The following is a 21082-nucleotide window of genomic DNA, read 5'->3' on the forward strand; positions in this document are numbered from 1 at the left end:
TAATAACATGTCCACACATCGATACACTGAGACGGAGGTTTTTACACAGCCTGTATAAATTGCACATCCCATTACACCCTACCCTATTACTAGCAGATGACCCCCTAGTGCCATTTCCTAACCTCTTCGAGTTTTTAGAAAAAACTGGTTATTTACACCAACTATAATGTAATGCAGGTTTACCTGCCCTAACGGTTCTCTTTATTTTGTCTTGTGACTGGCGCAGCATGGCCTTAGTTGCCTTTGTGCCACTAAACCCAAACTAACTAACTAACTAACTCAATTGCATTCCCCACAACACATCGGCTCGCATGAGAAAGTGCGACAATGTTGTTCTGTAATTGTGTAGCGTAGCCCTGACGGAGGACCACGGTAACCAAGCGAAAACTCAAGAATTTGCAGCCGCCACTTCGTTGGTAACAGAAAAAACAACGTTGCAAACCATCCTGCTTATGTGCCATCGATATCTCCACCTTTTAACAGACGTCCGTCTCCGCTTGACTCAACACATGGAACGGAGATTTGGCAGGTCAGCTTAACCAAACATTTTGGTTCGTTTATGAATTCAAAATCCTGTTCTATAGAGCATCGTTGTATCGCGAGCTCATTTCTACTAGCGGTATTTTGTATGTCCTGCGCCGATACAAGCACGCTTCGCAATGTGCTCGACTGCGTTTTTCAAATGTGAGCAATGAAGTTGCTGTGGGAGCACTGGAGGAGTTAATTGCGAAGTAACGCACGTGTGTAAAGAAAAAAAATGTCGCGTGTATTTACATTGATTTGTGCGCGCTTGTTGCTCGAAGCGTCTGCGAAAAGTTCAAATTCAGGTATGAGCGATGCTGTAGCTCCTGCGAGAAAGAAAGATGCAGCGCGTAGGCACTGTATAGGAAGCTTCTTTCGTTATGATCTCACGCTGTTTGCTGCCCTGGAAAAAGTTATTGAAAGGATACTCTGTAAATAATTGCGAGACAAAACATTACGATAAAATACATAAAAATATAGGAGATACTTAAGTCTTGTGTTCAGGACATATTCAATATGAACCAATTTGAAATGCTTAGATTTTTTTGCTGATATGCATACAGACAAACCTGATGCTCTCTGTACTTGCGAGTTGCAGCACGGCGAAATAACACTTGAGGCTTTATTTTGTATTGTACACGTTCTTCGCTCTGCTGAGCTTCCTTTCCGAAGCGTGGATGGGCGGAAGAAGCTTTCCAGGTCCTTGATCTTTAGGAAACCGTGCCTCAACACAAACGAAAGAGAGGGGTCCATTGTGGCCTATGCACCTTCATTTGCGGAAAGCTGATTACTCAGTTCGCGCCAAGGCTCCGATCGGGGCGCTGGTGACGGCTTTTTCCGCTGGGTGCAACATGGCTGAGTGCTCAAAAGCAATTGTGGAGAGGGTGAAAGGCGACAAAAGAGTGGCGGTAGGGACATTTCCAGGGCGGACACTGAGTTCTGTCATGAAGCGAGCAAAAGAAAAGCTCACGGAAAATGCCCACGTGCGCAACCTTGTCGTAGTAGCAGGTGGGCTAAATGACGTCCTGAACAGGAAAGGGCCAGGACTAGCCCAGCGCTTGGCGAAGGGGGTGGACGACTTACGCGAGCTATCCCCTCAGGTGCAGATCGTGGTGTGCACGGTGCCGGAGGTGCCTGTGCGTGACAGTCACGTACAAAGAGCCGTAATGGCTGCCAATGAGGCAATATGGAAAATGAGCCGAAAGAAAGGCTTCGAGGTTGTCGAAGTAAACAGGGAAGTGAGAAGTTGTGGTGGTTTTAAACGAGATGGGATCCACTTCAATTACAGGCTAGCACGAGAAGTGGGCTGGCGACTTGGGGGTCACGCTGTTGCTTTTTTAGGGGGCCCGCGGGCGCTCAGGAGGTCAGAGTAGGTAGTAATAAAGAAGGTCCTCTAGGGGAACATCAGAAGAGCATCGCCGTCGATAACAGAAAAAGGAGGAAAGCAAGAGCAAGAGCTCGCCATGCAATAGGCTACATAAACATGCAGGGCGGCAGAAGAAAGGAAAAGTGGGCAGAGATTGAGGAGCAGTTACATAGAGAACAAATAGGGGTGTATGCGGTTACAGAAACGCACCTTAGAGACTCAGAAGAGCCGCCAGTTATTGAGAATTATGTATGGGAAGGGTGCAACAGAACTAAGTCGGAAAGAAAGGGAGGGGGAGTCGGAATGCTCATCCATCAGGGAGCCAAATGGAAAAGAGTAAATTCACAATGTCAAGAGCATCTTTGGTTATCAGGTACAATGAGTGGGAAAGAAACTTGGCTGGGAGTTACGTATTTGTGGACCGGAAAAAATTGCACAGAGAAGAATAAAGAGTTAGTGGAATGCATAAGCGCTGATATTAAGGGTTTCGGGAATGGTGCTGAGATTGTCCTATTAGGTCACATGAATGCCCACATACAGGATTTAGATGGCTATACCGACAATAACGGGAAGTCAATGCTAGACCTTTGCGAGCAACATAACCTCGTGATCGTGAATACAGGGCCTAAGTGTGAAGGACAGATCACGTGGGAAGTGGGAAACCGGCAATCGACCATTGATTACTGTCTGATGACAGAAGGAATTCATGATAAGTTGAGAGAAATGGTCATCGATGAGGAAGGGTTTAACAGCATAGGGAGTGACCATAAACGCATCATTTTGAAAATGGGATATGTAGTTGGAAAAGAGAGCAAGGAAAGCAGAATGGCCAGTCCAGATTTGAACGCTGAACAAATAGCAAATATAGTCACTAGAGTTGAGGAAGAACTTGGCAAGTGGCCAAGTAAGGGGTGGGAATATGGTGAGCTTCTAAGTGTAGTAACAACAGAAATACGGAAAGAGAAACAACATGTTCGTTGGAAAGGAAAAAAGAAACCGAAAAGCTGGTGGAACAAGGAGATACGAGAAGCGATCGCCGAACGACAGAAAGCATCTCGAGAGCACAGACAGGCAAAGAAGGCGCAGTTGCCACAGGATGAAGTAACCAATAAATGGGAAATATACCGGGCGAAAAAGTCTATGGTTCAAATACTGGTGCAAGCAAAATTAAAAGGTGAAAGTGAACGTTGGTTGTCAGAAATACGTGAGAAAAAGAAGGCCGCACCTAGAATATTTTGGAATCACATAAAATGATTAGGCAGGAAGTCAACAACAATACAACAACATATCCTAGACGAAGATGAAAACAGACTGGAAGGAGAGGCAGCAATAAATTACATCCAAAAAGTAACAGCCGAATCTTTCCAAGGCAAGGACGAGGTTGTATTTGAAGAAAAAAAGAGCATGAAAGAGACCCAAGTGGAAAAGGAACTGGTGCTTACAAATTTAAACTGGAAGAAAGCGGAAGAGAAAATTCCTAAGCGCACCGCCACAGGGCTAGACGAGGTTCCCGTTGGGCTGATAAATGAACTGGGACCAAAAAGTAAGGAAGCTCTGGCGAAAGCAGTGGAAAAGTATATTAAAGACAGAAGAATACCAGACAGTTGGCGACAAAGTAGAATGAATTTAATTTATAAAGGTAAGGGGGAGAAAGACAGAATTCACTCGTATAGACCGTTGACCATTACATAGGTAATATACAGGCTAGCAATGCAGGCAATCAAATTAAAGCTTCAAGCATGGGCAGAAAATAATGGCATTTTGGGAGAGCTTCAGAATGGCTTTAGAATAGGTAGGCGTTTGGATGATAACTTGTTTGTTCTTACTCAGTGTATTGAAATATCAAAAGTAGAAAGCAGACCGTTGTATGTGGCCTTTTTGGACATTACAGGAGCCTACGACAACGTAGACCGCAACATTTTGTGGTATATTCTGGAAGGGGAAGGCTTAGGTAACGATTGTCTACAACTTTTGAGAGAGATTTACCTAGAAAATACTGTTTGCATGGAATGGGAAGGGATGAGGAGCGCGGAGAAAGTTCATATCAACAAGGGACTGACGCAGGGGTGCCCTTTATCCCCGCTGCTGTTTATGATGTACATGGTGAGGATGGAGAGGGCGCTAGAAGGAAGTAATATCGGGTTTAATCTCTCATACAAACAGGCAGGTACAGTAATAGAGCAGCAACTCCCAGGTTTATTTTATGCGGACGACATTGTGTTGCTCGCAAACAAGCAAAGTGATTTGCAACGTCTGGCTAATATCTGTGGACAGGAAGGCAACAATTTAGGTTTGAAATTTAGTGTTAGAAAATCAGGTGTTATTGTATTCAATGAAAACAGTGATCAGACAGTGGAGATACAGGGCCAAGAAATACCTCGGGTAATAGAATATAAATACCTTGGTATATGGATAAACGAAGGCAACGAATATATGGAAACACAGGAAAAAACCATAGCAGTCAAGGGGAAGAGAAATGCAGCCATAATGAAGCACAGAGCGCTATGGGGATACAATAGGTACGAGGTCCTCTGAGGTATGTGGAAAGGGGTAATGGTTCCAGGACTTACTTTTGGAAATGCGGTTGTTTGCTTTAAATCAGGGGTACAATCAGGACTCGACGGGAACCAAAGGTCAGTGGGTCGCCTCGCATTGGGCGCTCACGGGAAGACTACAAATGAAGCTGTGCAAGGGGATATGGGCTGGACTAGTTTTGAAGTGAGGGAAGCTCGCAGTAAAATTGAGTATGAAGAACGGCTGAGGAATATGGAGGAAAGTAAATGGGCTGGGAGAGTGTTCAGGTATGTGTACAGCCAAAACATTGATTCACAGTGGCGGAAAAGAACTAGGAAGCTTACCAGCAAGTATGCGGCCTGTGGAGTGGGCAACACAGCAACAAAGAAGGTCAAGCGGAAAGTCAGAGAGGCTGAATTAATCTCATGGGTGGCGGCAATGGAAAAGAAACCTGCCATGAGTAACTACTTAAGAGGAAAAAACGAAATTAGGAAAGAAACCATTTATGATAACTCAAAGGGAAGCTCATTACTTTTCGAAGCGAGATCGGGATGCCTTAGAACACGCACCTATAAAGCGAGATATAAGAAGGAAGAAGAAGCATGTGCTTGCTGCGGTAAAGCTAGGGAAACGACGGAGCATATTTTATTAGAATGTGAAGACGTGTACCCAGCGGTCGATTTAGGCACCACTGGCCTCCTTGAAGCCCTTGGGTTCAGCGGGAGCAGTGGTAAAGCAAACAGGTCCGCAATAGACATCAGTAAGAGGCGATTGGAGGATTGGTGGAAGAAAAGTAGGGAAACGACAAAAGACGGAGACGTACAAAAGCACAGTTCGCAATAGGGGATCAGAAAATTTGGACGTGGTAGTTCATAGTGTTTTTTTTTCTTCATTGGTTAACCTAGGTAAGATATTAGGCAGCATAGTAGCAAGAGCTTGGTGGCGCAAGCCACCGCCCCGTTCCAAAGGGGACGCTCATAACATCCATCCATCCATCCATCCGCGGCGCCGCCTGGGCAGAGTCTGAGGTCTATCAAACGGCACTCGGTACGCTTGCACATTGGAAACGTGGAAGGTGGTTCTTGTGTCGAAGGAGGAAAGGCTAGCACAGCACTATTTTCTGCAACCCATGCGGGAGCACGGCTCAGCGCCAGCAGGGTGGAGGAGCGTCGTGGAGGAGATGGGATTAAAAGAGAGAGAGGGCAGGAGGGAGAAAGGTAGAGGGTCGTAGAGATGGAAGCGAAGTAGTGGCGGATCATGACCGCGGTGGTAGCGGATCACAACGGAGGACTGATAAAACATACAACAATCACGGCTGGCCGAGTGGTGGAAGCCGAGGAAACCGCGATTGCCATGGCCGTGCATGCGGAAGCGAATGCCGTCATCAGCGACAGCAAGCAGGCCATCAACAATTTCGTCCGTGGTAGAATTTGCAAACAGGCGTACCATGTCCTCACACGACGCCCCTTAAGCGGCTTGAAAACCCTCGTGTGGACCCCCGCTCACGCGGCTGTGCCCGGCAACGCGTCGGCTCACAGTTTGGCTCGAGATTTCGCGCGCCGAGCCTCGTCCGCGGATGCGGACGGCGTGAATGAGGAGGAGAGACACGAGGAACCCTGCGGTACTTATTATGAAATAGCTCATCGGTATCGCTTGAGGCGTCGCGCGCTGCCACCACCGGCCAAGCAACTCGACAAAACGCAAGCGGTCGCGTTTCGGCGACTTCAGACAAATACATACCCACACCCAAAATACATTAACAAAATCACAGCTAGGGGGCAGGGAAAGCGACAAATGTAGGCTCTGTTCAGAAACAGGAACACTAACACATTAATGTGGGAATGCACCTCGCTCCCGTTCTCTCATCCCCCCGTCAGCAGCGAGACTGACTGGACAGCCTGGCTCAGTTCCGGGGACGTCGACCGACAACTTCAACTGGTGGACTGGGCGGAAAAGGCCAAGCAGGCCCATGGCCTTACTTGAGCCCTAATCCTCAGCCACGTCCCTCTTTACCCTTCCCCCTTTCAATAAAGTTTATCACCACAGGAAGCCCGAGGTGGTACAGGCCATCCAACCACCTCGGGCTTCCTGATCCGCCACTACTTTTGGTGCAGTGGTCAAATCGAGGGCAAAAGTGCAGAAACCTTGACAGCAGGTATTTATTCCTGTGTCAAGAAATAAAATGCTCAGTTGTTAGTGCGCCTACGTGGTTGTCTCGTGTCTCCTTCCTTCGGCCGTTATATTATTTGGCGCCTTCGTAACTTGTAAGCGTACAGGCCTTCGTCTGCTGCGACTGGGGGGCTGTGGCTTTTCTTTTGTTGGTGTGTGCCGCGAGCGTAAACGTGTGCGCTAGTGGTCTTTTTGGTCCTGTGGAAAGAACTTATATATATTAGTACGTACCTCGAAATTAGTTCAACTTCGGCATCATTATTCAGAAAGCATGGCCAAGCACGGTTTCCACACCTTTCTAAATCATATGTGGCACAACGTTTCAAACGATAGACCGATGTGGTTTCGCGTAAACTTAACGTCGAGGTAGCGGTAAGCTCGTGAAAATTAATACGAACGACTGTAACCTGTGGGAAAATCCCGACCTTCAGTGCATTTAGCAGCAGCTGAAACCGGAAAGCGCCCTTAACAAGATGCTGCGTACACATCTTGAAGAAAACTGGCGTCCGTGCTGCGTTACTAATAACACGAGGCAACCTAAAGTTTGCCCGCGCGGCACCAGCGCCGAATGCTCCCCTAGCGGACCGATGGAAGTTTCGAGGGTCGTCGCTGCGCGAGCGCGCGCCCGTGATCTGTTCGGCGGGAGCGCTCGTGCTGGCTCGGGCGCGTTGTTTTTGCGATGGCGAGTGCGACCTCATCAGTAAGGAAAGGTGGCACGCAATACTGCTGTATTGTTGATTGCCATAACAGCCTCGAAAACACGAAAGGTCGAACGCCGCCCGTGAAATTCTACAGATTTCCGGGGAAGTGGTACCAGAAGGTCAGACGACAAGCATGGATAATTGCAGTGCGCCGAGTCAAGTAAGCACCATACTTTCGTATTCGCGTGCAATATCGCGGCTGCTCGATGAAACGGAATAGTGATATGCCTGTTTTTAGCGCCCAACCGTTTGTTTAGTCATGCCGCGTTGTTGAATTGTGTTGACATCCGCTGCTTGTTAGCGGTAAATGCATGCGTGTTGCGACGCTGAGCTTGACGACGCGAGCTCGATTCCCGGCCACAGCGGCCGCATTTCGATAGGGGCGAAGTGCAAGAACGTCCTTGTTACCGCGTGCTTTGATTTTTGTGCACGTTAAAGAACCCCCGGAGGTAATAAGTATTCCTGAGACTAACCATTACAGCGTGCCTCATAATGATTTAGTGGTTTTTCATGGTTTTGGCAGTTAAAACACCCGAATTTATTTGATTCTACTGTGCCTTCACTCGCAATCGGCATGGACGAGCTTTAGAGAATTATTTCCATTTTCCAAACGCTGCAACTTAATTTACTAGTTGTGCAGGTAACGAAAGGGGACGCGCGCTAGTTTTGTCTGATAGCAGACAGCATTTAATGCAAGCCGCGGTCGTCGCGTGCGTCGGTAAGCGGCAGATCGGAAAGCAGCCGATCGAGACGTGCGCGTTATGTTTGTTGTTTGGCCATGCTTTCTAAGTTCACAATATCCAAGCTTGCTTTAAGGCAATTACCACCTTGCACATTCTTGCTGATTCATTCTTCCTGCCAAAAACCTTCGTTTCCTGTAGTAGCCGGCCATCGGTGCAAGCTTACTTTAGCTGTTCGCCCGACGAGGCACTAGATTTGCTTTGGTGAGGCATGTATCTCTAATGCTTGCGCTCGTGCTGTTGGTCCTAAGGCCTGTTAACGTGGTCTGGGTTCATTTCGCGGAGCAGTCTGTACGAGCCGATCCTCATTAGCAATAAAAACGCACCTTGCTGATTAATGCGATGAGTTGCAATGACTCCAACATCTGCATTGAATAAGGCGTGATATACACTAAATATTTATTGCAGCATGATTCAAAGCAATTTGCGCCTATGTAGTATTTAAATTGTTAATTTTGAGCAGATGTGTGTTTTGGCTGTTGTGTTCTAGGATTTCGTGTATCCTGGGAAGGAAACTGCTTTAGTGTTCTGGTGAAGCAGCGTACTGACCAGGACAAGGCAGACACACACATGAATACAACACACTCGCTGTGCTTGTGTCTCTCCTATTTGTACTGGTCAGTGCGCTGCTTCACCAACACGGTATGATGATTAATCACCAACTCGCCCAACTTCCCACATTACTGCGTTAGCTTTATAATGCAGTTCTCTTCGTGCCACACAGTGACGTTATTGGGGCAAGAAATAGGCATCACAAGTTACAGGCACTAGCATCTCCGAATCACCATGTATTAAAGGCATGTACAGTTTGCCAAAAACAGCTTAATTTGTGATTTGCCTGAACCTAAGCCTGAGAGTGTATAATGAGCTATAGGCTAGGCCACGTTGTTGAAGGTGGGAAGATGGTCTTTCTCGTTAGTAACGTTCCATGCTCACTTGTGCCTAATACATGTGTTCTTTCTGTGCTCGCAGTGCTGATGACACTCCCTGGGAGCCATCCAAAAGCATGCGTATTTACAAAAACAAGCAGGCTTTGCGAAGCAAAGACATCGATAACGCTTGCCGTTGTTCGCTGACAGCTCCGCGCAAATCAGAACGAACACAAACGTGTAATTTACTAATGCTCCAGCCAAGAAATTTAGCAGCAAAAGGGGGAAGCACAAAATGAGAGCAGCCGTGTGCGCGCACTCAGCTACCGAGGAAACTAACGGCAATCGTCACCGTCCCTCCACATCTCTGCAAGTATGCATGACCGCTTTGTGCCTGCATCATATAGAAATAAAGTGGCTAAACTTCTGAACTTGGTGTATACCTCTAAATCGACATCGTATACGATCTTGGACACCTGTGACACGCACTTGGCTTTCACTGTCACATCACCGTCCACGATTTGTTGAACGCCGTACACGTGCGGAAGCAGACGCTCCCCTTTCGTGAGGTTGCCGCCACGAAAGAATCTGTCCGCGTCGGCAGCCTTCTTGAAACCGCATTGCAATCTCTGCGTCGCTGTTGCGCAAGCAGGCGATCTGCTGCCGTCGAAAACTGAGCGCCGTGAGAACGAGCAGCGAAGAAACGCGCGGGCGAACCGGTGTAAACAAAGCGGAGACCGCGCCACGGCACGACCGCGCTGCATCGCGTTTCCACATTGGGGGCGCTGTCAGGAGGCGCAGTAGCGCCGCCTGGCCATGGTTTTCTCGTCTCTTGCACTACGTGCACGAGAAAAGAACTTGCGGAGGGTCTAGTGCCAAAGTGTACATGAACTCGTGCAGCACGACGTCAAATCGAGTGCCGAAGTGCAGGTGGCGCTAACTGCACTGGCAAATCGAGTGCTAGAGTGCTGCACCCCCTGAACTAGTGGAGAAAGTGCAGCCAAATCGAGGAGACCAATACAGTTTCTGTACGAAACTCTATGGCACGACCCACTGGAACTCCAGACCAGTAGGTCGTGCTCCAGACGTGCTTCAGACCTGCACAGATTGGGAGCTACTTGCGCCCACTCTCGTTCAACTATTCGCCGTTGGTGTCGCTTTTATAACCTGTTCGTCTGCTACTCTACGGTTGACTGGTGCAGCGTTGGAATTACTACGGCGGCCGTTGCGTTGTGACTAACTGCTTGTCTAGCTGATGATTTTTGCTAACACAGGGACACTGATGTTACAAGGCTTTGATCGGTCACTTGGCACCAAAAGTTGATTGCCCGAACCTAAAAAATGTCGAGGCGTGTAGTCCGCTGCTCCCTCTCCTATTGCCTTTTTCGAGCAGATTATCATAAATCACATTGCTTATAGAGTTCGTAAAGTACACAACAGTTTCATTGTATACGTTGTAAAACTTGTTTCTGCGCTCTTCAGAAATTTGAAATCACCGTATATGTTCGACGACAGAACGATTACCACTCATTTTAACTCTTAAAAGTTGTCCGTGAATGCATCGTGAGTTCAAAAAGTGAATAACGCGCACAGCTTCACTGCGTACCATTATGCTACCGCCGTACTACGCAGAAAAGCTAGCTTTACAGTTTGAAAAGAGTTCCGTGACACGATTTAAGGCCTGCAGAACAGCACGTATATCATAAAGCACTTCAATCGCTTTTGCAAGCTTTCTACTGAACTTGACATCCAACGGCAATAAAAACAAGATATGCTCACCTTTCCTTGAAACAGAATCGATCAACCTATTGCACATATGGGGCGCCGCCGGAGGACTTACTCGTGAATACTTTTACTATACTTTTACCAGATCATCTGCCTTTTGCTACGGCTCACAGCAGTAAATCCTATTGTCATCTACGACATTAGGCTATTTGTAATCAACGCAAAAAAGCTAGATTATCCTATGAATCTTTTAAAACAATTTTTCTAGTCTCTTACGGAGGCTAGGAAAGGGAAATTTATGCTGTCGATCTATGGCATTGCAGTTGCCACCTACGCTCGTTGTTTACATTTCTTGCGCCGCTCCTCCTCTTCTAGTTTCCCTATTCAAACGTAAGACATTCGCAAATATCTGTTTTATTTTGTATATTTGTGAATTTATTCATTTACCGCCAATACAAGCTCATTGTGCCTGCCGAAATGGCAACACGAGAGCTGAACAGATCACAGAAGCAGACGACAGCGAACAGGTTATAGCTAGCGCCACTCTGCTCGTACGTTCCATCCCTAGCGGCAAATAGGCGTGCTGGAGCAGGGAGATCTGTGCAGGTCTGGAGATCAGTAGGTCGTGCGATCCACTACCCGTACTAGTACACGATGTCATGCGGTCATGCTGTGTTTACGCATGTGGTGAGCGGGTACAAACTTCCCTGCTGCTGTCGCTTACGGCCACCTCCAAAGGTAAACGAGTGCACGAATCAGCTCAATACCTACGTCCGTTGCTTTCTTTGTTCATGTTGTAGCGGCACGCTTGTACACACATAGAAGAAAAGGAGCGGGTGAAGAGGACTTTGTTTTTGCTGTAGCGGCCTCGCTCCATCCAGTGCTTTAGTGCCGAGCCTTCTAAATAGTCGTCTCCCGCCTTGTAACAATATGTCATGCGCGTAACTTTGCATCCGTGGTCGACATTGTAATAACACAAATACGGTATATTACACAGGTAGTCTGTCTGCCTTAATTTTGTCTGCTGTTTTTAGGACATCTATTACGAGCTACCCGGACGAACGCTACACATTCGAGAGTTTACAGCCAAAAGAACATTTTTCCTTGTTGCGCGAGGAGCACATTTTTATTTATTTTTTCACTTAGCGACGGTTACGCGGTGAAGTGCTCAAGGCACATATCCCTGGATGATTGTACCGTCATTTGTCTAATTTGTTTTACTGTGCTACTGCTGTCGTTACAGCTTCTGCTGATGTTAGTTGGGCCCGTCAAGATCTAGCCCATCTCTGCACCGTTGACAAAATTAGCTGCAAGTGCTGATTGCTGCTGGTTGGCTCAGTCTAGAATCAGGTGTATACGTACATCCATTTGCTCAAGGCATTCTGATGCTTCTAATACTTGAGCTGCTCCAGTAAAGGAAGATTGAATTAAATGTCGTTTGAGTGATGCGTGACACCCCATCACTGTTGTGCTATACAGGTGGCAAGGTATTTTCAGATCTAGGCTAGTAAGGCCGGCCAGTTAACTGTTGGAAGTTCCCAAAATGCATTAAATGCGCATATAAGATTGTCTTGGCCAGAACTCTTATAATACTGTAGGGCCCTTGGTGCCTGATGCAATCACAAAAGAAACGGTAGAAAAACCCAGAAAATTTGTGCCCAGCTGCCCCGAGACAATAAATCATACAGAAATAATTGTGTTGCAAACTACGACTGAACGTCCGCAGCTGTGAGTAATTTCCTTGTGGGAATACTGTTGCTTTTCAACGTCTTTTGTGTCAGGTGCACTATCGCTTGCCAGTTGCGTCTTCAATGTCTGACTCATTGTCATAAGACTGCGTCTATCTGTACAATGCAGTTGCTACGCCACAAGCGATGTCTGTGAGTAGTGGCGAAAGTGTTAGTATAGATCAGGTCTTGTACATAGGAAATGCCAGTCGGCCGAAACAATCGCTTAAATTGTTTCAGCATCATAAATAGCTCTGCAATCCTACAGGTATGCTTAGATGTCTCGGTGTTTGTCTGAGTTGTGATCGGCAACTGTTCGTATATTGTTCTTATGGTGGTATATTATTGAAACTTTGCCACTTACTCTGGGCTTTATGTGTAGCAGTGTGGTGTACTCTGCATTTCATTCTGACATGGACGTGTGGCTGCAACGAAATATTTTGAAGTGAATTTCTTTGGCTCTTTCGATCATTTACGTTTTTAGTTGGAAGTCTGTAATGGTTGGTGGTCGGACTCTGCTAGGAAAACATTCGTTTGCTCTTTCTTGTTTTTTTATTTGCTTGTTCTTTTGTTTGTTCACGCTTTCATTCCTTTAGGCTTTGCTTACATTGATAGTCATCATCTATGGTTCCTGCACATTTTCTTCACACAAGTTTATGCTCTAATTTGCCAGCAATCTTACCAACAAGGGTTTAGGGCTTGCACTCCTGCTTGCTAACGTTGCACACCTTTGATAAAGTTTGGTCACACCTCCGTTACTACAGGAACCCATTTCTTGAGGAGTTGTACGTCACTGTTCATGACTTACAAGAGGGTTGAGCGTTGTCATTCCCTCTCATGGCCAGATGTGTTAAACATAAATATAATTATGGGGCTGTATGTGTCAACACTACAATCAGATTATGAAGCATGCCATAGTGGCATACTACGGATTTTGACACCTTTGTGTTCTTTAAAGGGTCGCTGAAACGGTTCAGGACCTGCTGTGGTTGCTTAGTGGCTATGGTGTTGGGCTGCTGCACATGAGGTCATGGGATTGAATCCTGGCTACATTTTGATGGGATCAAAATTCGAGAACTCCCATGTTTTAGGTGCATGTTGAAGAACCCCAGGTGTTCTCCCACTACAGTGTGCCTTGTAATCAGATCGCAGTGTTGGCTTGTAAAAACACAGTTTAATTTTTTTTTAGTGGTTCAAACAAGTTTTGTAGACACATAGGGTACAGTAAACATTCGTACCACAATTTGTGTGAAGCACCTCATATTAAGAGAGCTACAGACAATTGCAAGTTACCCTCCTCCATAGCCATACATTTTCTCCTAAACTCATTTGCCGAGTGATTGGGCTTAAGCTCCACCTGCATTGGCTTTGCCTCATGATGGGACGTCATGTTGTCTACTTCTGGTTGTCTTGGAGCCAGTGTGCGAAGCCTCTACAACCTCTCTACCAGCCGCCTGGCAGTCGGTTCCAAACGCGAGCTATCGAAGCCGTGTACGTTGTGAGCATTCTGTAGCAGCACCAAGTGTGTCTGATATTCCGGTAACCACGGGTGAGCTGGATGCTTTGATGGGTGGGTGGAGTCCTAAACTAAAGCCCCTCCCCATACTACTATTGCTGTAATGAAGGAGTTTTAGCCTAGACGTATCTGAGCGACCTGATCGGTCTACATGGTCCAAGCACCTCGTGGTGCAGAGCTTAACCAGCGAAACGAAGAGCTAATATTGCTGTAACCAAGCCTTAAAAATTTTAGACATATAGAAAAACATGTTCATGGCTAAGTTCCTCCCAAAAATTTACACCGGCAGGAAAATACAATGCACTTAGTTACTGCTTTATTAGTTCTGTGGTTGAGCACTCTGCTACCAAGTGGCTGCACCATGCAGGGCGTTCACATTTGCGCTTCCACTCGTCCAATAAAACGCCCAGGCCCAGTCTGCTTGTGCTTGGGTTTACTTGAAATGTCGCACATGTGAGACACTGTTGTGGTATATGGTAATCCTTCAGTGTGACGTGATGGCCGCAAATGCACAAATGCTGGTGCCGATGGTGCTGGTGCAGCCACTTCGCTCACATGTTTGCCTTGCCGAGGAGCATGATATTGCAGCTTGACATGTTGTCAATTGCTACGTTTGCAGCCCACAATGCAAGGGCAAACTGTATTGCTCGCGAAAATACAGATTGAGACCAACACCGACTGCGCAACTCACGTCATAATGGAGCATGTTGTAATACAAGCAGACAACATTTATTGTCTGCTGGAAGTGCTTAAGTGTAGCGATAAATTGTCCTTGTGCATTCTCTTTCTGGTACTTTCTTTTTCGTAGAGACAAATTAACTTATATTTCAACTATTACAAACCACATTTGTTCACCATAAAGTTGGGAAAAGTATCGATAATGCGCCCTGAGCAGTGCATCGGATAGCTTGCCCTAGTGGCACCATGTGGTCACCTCAAGTCACTTGGTCAGGGGAGGCTGAAAACTCAAGAGGAGTGGCGTGCTGTGATTGGTAGTGAAGTACAATCACGCTCAGAATGAGCTAGTACAACACAAAAGCGCATGGCAAAGCGTCGTGTGTTGTAGATGATACTGAGCATGATAGTACATATTTAAAACCTTATAATAAAGTACACACTTTTTGTCACCCAATTATCACAAGTGCCAACTCTAACAACTCAGCACATTTCTACAAAATCGTGAAAATTGTTTCAGGGTCACTTTAACGTGTACTTATATCTAAATGCAGAAGCGTTTTTGCATTTCACTCTGGTCGAAATGCAGCTGCTGCAGTCGGGATTGAACCTGCGACCTAGATCGTAGCCGCAAAGCTACCGCCACGAGCACAGAAGGGCTGATTTCACATGCTGCTGCTTCTGTTTTGTCGCCTAGACCCTATGGTTACATAATGAAGCTTGGCGTGTATGCACCCCGCACCATTTGTCCACTTGGCAAATATGCGTGGTGTTTATATTTCCGAAATAGCAGAAATTTAAAGTATTGTACCTTTAGTTTGCGAGCAAGGGCTGTCGTTTTTGCTTTTATTTTGTCACTTTTTCCCTCTCCCGCCTTCCTCTCCCCCCTCTGTGAGGGGGGAGAGGAAGGAAACTGGGAGAGAAGAGGGGCAAGGCTGTTATTCGCTCGTTTCCCAACTGCGTAGGTTCTACCCATCCTCTGCATTCTGTCTAACCTCCCCTCGGGACTAGCGCGTTAATAGAAGAGTAAAAACCACTGCAGTTTCTGCAATGATCTTTGGGGGGGGCTAACGGATAACTACTGCTGTTAAGAGGCTTATCTGGTGATGACCCAGAGGGTGTTGTGCAAATGCGGCACAATGTAAAAGTTGAAACGAGCCTCTTGCATCCCCTTTCCTCTATACGTCGCTCCTGCCATGTACATGCACACTTTCAGCCACTGCTCGAAGTGGCTTGTAAGGCAGTAGCAGCAGTAAAAAATTCGAAGGAACATGCAAAGAAAGCTTAGCTTTAAGAATATATATATAACAACATGTTATTATCATAGCACGTTAGACGCAACCATCAGTTATGTCTTCTGGATGCTGTTTTCAGACTGTGCTTTACATTTGCACTGCTGAGTTCCCTTTAAACGAACAGTGTTAAGACAGGGTGGAAAGGTTGCCTTATTAGACTTCGAATGTGCCACCATTTCTGTGCAGTGCATCTCGCAAAGCCACGGAGAGCATCGCAGCTTGGCGCAAGAGGCGCCAGCTGCATTGCATCTGCACCACACATAATGGCACTTCATATGGATCCGGAGAGAGAAAGAGAGAGTGAAAGAAAAAGGGCTAAAAGTGAAAGTAAAGCTGTGCCTTGGCACCCCCCTTTCTGCCATTTCTCTCTCTCTCACTGTGAGCGCAGAAACAATGTGGAAAATTTGCCGTGGAAGCAGCCCAAAGCAGCAGACAGCCCAGTTTGTAAATGATAGTGCTGACAGAGCACAACACTGTGTTGCTTGAAATGAAGCTGCAAATTTGGAAGACTCGAGGAAGTATGAGCTCGCATTGAATGATGTTAGAGGGAAAGATGCAGACGAGAAGCTATATGCAAGTATATTTACAAAATGAATACGCTGCACTTCACCAAAAGGCAACAGCCCGAGCTAGCCTTTAATCATCGTCTTGACACCGCTGGCCTCTTTTGCACCGTAACTACTACCCTACTACCACCACAGTACTATCATAGTACTACCATAGCACTACCCTCGTCAGTAAAAGTGCCAACCCGGTGCAACTAAAGGCTTAGCTCGGAAGCACTGTAGTAGGCCTTGAGGCTACTGATAGGCACAACATCACTGGATGACCTAGAAGAGGGTGACGTTGAGCTGACGGGAGCAATTTCGTAGGTCACTGGTGTCACCTGGTGGAGCATGCGGCAGGACCTTGTCTAAATCAGGAAAGGAGCTTCTCTGAAAGTCCAGCATGACGAGAGGGTGACCACAGGAACATGTGCGCACCAAGGAAAAACTGTGCGTTACGGTGGCAGGCATTGTACAGTTGCTGCTGAGTGGCTTGCGATGCCTAAAGCCCCTCCATACACGTTTCCGCCGACCAGGTTAAGTACCGCCAACCTGCCCTCCTCCTCCACGCTCCTCTCCCACTCACCCCCTTAGCTTCCGGCGTCAAGCGGAACTTACGTAGCTGCAGCCTCCTGTTCCGAGTGGAAGTGACACTTTGTTTTTTATCGTTGTCAACCTGCGACGGGTTGTGGCACGAGCGACAACGTACAGTGGAATGTAGTGCCTGGGCGCTTGGAGACCACTGCTGTTTATCGTGCAATTGGACAACAGTGACTGCGAACTACTACTTCAGCGGAATACAACAGTCCCCTTTGCATTCTTCTGATGGTGACTGCTACAGCCCTGCTAAGCACGCGCGGGCGTCTCACCATCGTCTAACAGCAGTCAAAGTGAAAATTCCAGCAGCGCAACTCCAGGAAGCGGAAACGCCGGAACCGGAAATACTGGAACCGGATTTGGTGTGAGGGGAAAAGGTGGCGCACAACAAAGGTTGTCGCTACTTAAGAAAGCGGCGGTGGCGCGTAGATGCAGGGGCTTTAGCGATGCCGTCAGTTGGGCACGGGCAAGTTGGCAAGCTTGGTTGGCCAAGGCGATGGCACTGTGCATACTCGCCTGTCGAGGAGGTTCAGAAAGAAATGCAGTATCCAGGGGCAAGGTTGGTTTGCGACCGTACAATAAATAGAGAAATTGTGGCAGCGTCATGCCAAGAATTATAGGCAAATGTAATGTAAGGAAGGGCAACGTCCCAAGCGTAGCAGTCTTTCAAGACGTACACGGACAGCATATCTGTGAGGGTACGGTTCAACCACTCCGTCGGTCTGTTGGTTTGAGGATGATGCGCGGTGGTCAGCTTGTGTTGTGTGGAGCAGGAATACACAATGTCGGTGATAACTTTCGACAAAAAGTTATGACCACTATCAGTAAAAATAAGTTGCAGGCGCCGTGGAGTAAGATAATGTTATGCAAGAAAAAGTGCAACCTCAGTGGCCCAACTGGTCAGGAGAGCCCGTGTGATTGGCGCCACCCTTAGCAGGTGGCGTAATCAGTTTCAATGGCTACCCATTTGTTTCTAGTGGATGATGCGGTAAAAGGGCTGAGGAGGTCTAATCCAGCATTGAAGAATTGTTCTGCAGGGACGGTGATCAGCACGTAGCGCCTGAGGCTCTTTCTGGTGCTGGCAGAAATCGCAGGCAGCAACGTGTTATCGGATGGAGCGAGTGAGACCGGACCAGTAAAAGCGGCGGCGGATGGGGTTGTACCTGAGAGATACCCCAAGGTGTCCTGCAGTAGATTCATCATAGAACTCAAAGAGCAGAGTGTGTTGTAGAAGTTTGGGCATGACAAGAAGATAATCGGACCCGCCATGGGAGAAGTTCCTTCGTTGGAGAATGCCAACCTGGAGGACATATCGGCCAAGAGAGGCATTGTTAGGTGAAGAGTGCAGATGCTCAATGAGTGCTCGAAGTGATAGGTCTCAGTACTGCTCATCGGCATCGTTAGAGAAGGCAGACAGAGAAAATGCCATTGGCGGTGCTACAGACAGTGTCGTCAGGCTCGTTGACCGGGTAACGAGACAGGGAATCAGTGTTCTTGTGGAGACAGCCAGATTTGTAAATGACAGAATACGAATATCCTTGTCAGCGTCACGCCCAGTGAGGAAGTCGATCTGTAGGGTCTTTCTGTGAGCACAACCAGCAATGTCCGTGCTGGTGTGTGATGACTGAAAAGGGTCGGCCATATAATTATAGGCGTAGCTTTGCAACTGCGGTATAGGTGCATTTCACCTGCGTGAGGAAGGCGTCGGTGTCCTGCTGATGATTATGAGTGAGGCGGCGAATGCTAAGACGCGTCTGAGTTTTAGATTGCGTGGGATCGAGCATATGGCGTAACAGGTGCCAAGCGCGGGTTGTGGAGAGATTGCCTCGGAGGCCGTCACAAACCTGAGCCCAGTTAGCTTTGCAAAGAGTGGCACTATGTTGTTCTATTTGGGATTGAAGCTGGGTGAGTTTGAGTTTTAGTTTCCTGTTATGCTTTTGAGTTCTCCACCTTCGCGTTATGTTCTCTTGAGCTTCAAGAAGGTGGGCGAGCTTACTGTCGATAACGGGGGTGTCTGGGGTAGTATCGAGCATTTGGGTATGTTGGCGAATGTCTTTCTGTAACTGAGTAGTCCAGGTGTCTAGGTCGAAGGGGCCCTGTGCTGGCTGCGCTTGCCTAAATTTACGGAGCTGATCCCAATTAGTGTGCCTAGCGGTAAATTTGCGCTGAGGTCGGTGATAGTTCACCGCTATGCGAATCAGGTGGTGGTCGCTGCCTAGTGTGGCTTGCGTTCTTTCCCACTGTAGGTGAGCCAAGTTTCTACCAAGCGTGAGGTCTGGGCTAGTATCGGCAGTAACACTGTTACCAACCCGCGTAGGTAGGCTAAAATCATTAAAGATGGTCAGGTGAAGTAATAGCGTATTATTGTATAAAACTGTGCCTCTGTGGTTGGTGCGTCGATACCCCAGTCCACGTGAGCGCAGTTAAAGTCACCGGCAACCAGTAGGGGGTTTGATCCGGCCATTTGGGTTACGAATTTGAGGAGTGGAGCAAGTAGGTGAATCGGCTGTCGTGGGAGAAGATAGCAGTTAAGCATGAACAGGGGAGATTGTGCAGGGGTGTGGGGTAAAATTTCGATGAAGGTGTGAGCAATAGGGGAGGTAACGTCGTGCTCCGCGTAATGCAAGGTGTTACAGACGTATGTAACCACCCGAGGAAGATCAGTGGAGTCAGAGGGGATAACAGCGTATCCTGGCAGTTGCCTGCAAACATTGGCATCCTGGATAGCGATAATGTCTGGTGGGGACAAAGAATTGGCGATAATCTGCTGCAGAGGGTCGCACTTTCGCCGAAAGCCCCTGCAATTCCATTGAATAATTTGTAAGGAATTATGGTGCCTCGGAGGAGCCATGTTGAAGGGTGGCGGGGCGAAGGAGGAGTGCAGAAGGCGGGACTGCGGGAGGAGAGGCCGCTGAGAGTCCAGATATAAGGTTAGCTAAACGCTCCTCAACTTTGGCCATGTTGCTAGATATGACCCTATCTATTATACCGGTAATGGTAGCTTCAATCATAGTCTGGCACTGTGCAGTGACCTGCGCAGTAATGCGCTCTGTGAACTTGGATTCTAGATTTTGGGCGAGGTCCTGAAATTTGGCTTCCAGGTCTATAGGTTAGACTGGGCTCTCATCAGGCCTCCTCTTTTTCTGAGGAGGTTGGTCGGAAGGGTTGGATGAGGAAGATGGGGATGGTGGAGTGGGGGGTAGAGCAGGGGTGGAGGTAGAGAGGGCTGCCTTGAGCTGCCTTACCTCATCCCGCAGAGCCTGGGAAGTCATGATGTTCGTCTTGGCAACCTTGGAAGCCCATGTAGAGGTAGACGGGAGGGTCGCGCTAAGCGGGGGAAAGTCCTTCTTGGTAGGGAACTTTGACTTCTGGGGCGGTGGGCTAAGTCGTTTGGTGGCGGTATTTCTTGCCTTGCACGAGCCGGTGCCCGTGAGGTGCTGCCCCCCACAGGGAATGCAGATGGGGATGCAGGAGGGAACATTTTGCGGCTCATGCTTGTCCCCGCACCGCGGGCAGAGACCACTCTTGGGGTGGGGGCACACGTCGTGTCTGTGGCCCGGTCGACGACAGTTTGTGCACGCGTCTGGACTTCCCTTGTACGCCGTGCATCTATGCACTACACTCATGTAGCGTATGGTGTGAGGGACTGGGCCATACGCAAATGTAATCAATATGGAAAGGGTCCTACCCATTCTGCGGGCTGCGATGATATCAGCTTCCGGGTTGCGAGTCTGGAGGTCTTGTAGCATCTCTTCCGGTGTTTCCGCCCAGTAGGCTTGCGAGATGACTCCGCGCGCAGCAGCGGGCGGCGGTGCGATGTAGGCGGCGACGGGGTAACTGGTTTCTTGAAGGATCACTTCCTTGATTTGGACGAGGTAAAGGGCCGTTGACTCGTGAGGTGTAGCGACCGTGAAGGTGTTATTCGTCAGGTGAATCCGGAGGTGAAACTCTCCTAGGTCCCGGTCAGCGGCGGTGACTCGCAGAGCTTTCATGAGTGGCTGCGCCATGGCTCCGTTCAAAGCGAGGCCTCCTCTTGGTCGGAAGACTACCCTTATAGTGCCGGGAGGGAGTGAAGCAAGTTGCTTACTTCGCAATGCGATTGCGTGCGTCACGCGCAGCTG

At 47.9% G+C, this 21082-nt stretch overlaps 1 protein-coding gene and 1 long non-coding RNA gene across 11 annotated transcripts in view; both read left to right on the top strand.

The window, feature by feature from the left end:
* LOC126538778 (uncharacterized) overlaps positions 1 to 21082 on the top strand; it is a 353978-nt gene that overhangs the window by 175274 nt on the left and 157622 nt on the right. For 3 of the 10 annotated variants that reach the window (XR_011896016.1, XR_011896017.1, XM_072289738.1), the window contains exon 1: positions 11255 to 11344. The exons of 2 other annotated variants lie outside the window; for them this stretch is intronic. Coding sequence is in view for 1 of the 8 variants with exons in the window: in XM_072289736.1 (XP_072145837.1) it covers positions 11266 to 11344 (79 nt within the window). In the remaining 7 variants the exon portion in view is untranslated. 5 more of the 10 variants (XM_072289736.1, XM_072289743.1, XM_072289744.1 and 2 more) reach the window with 5 other exon arrangements.
* On the top strand, positions 7108 to 9312 carry LOC129386803 (uncharacterized). Its single transcript, XR_008614090.2, has 2 exons — positions 7108 to 7432; positions 8985 to 9312. It is a non-coding gene; the product is annotated as an uncharacterized lncRNA (long non-coding RNA).

The sequence above is a fragment of the Dermacentor andersoni genome, chromosome 8, assembly GCF_023375885.2.
Source record: "Dermacentor andersoni chromosome 8, qqDerAnde1_hic_scaffold, whole genome shotgun sequence".
Lineage (NCBI taxonomy): Eukaryota > Metazoa > Arthropoda > Arachnida > Ixodida > Ixodidae > Dermacentor > Dermacentor andersoni.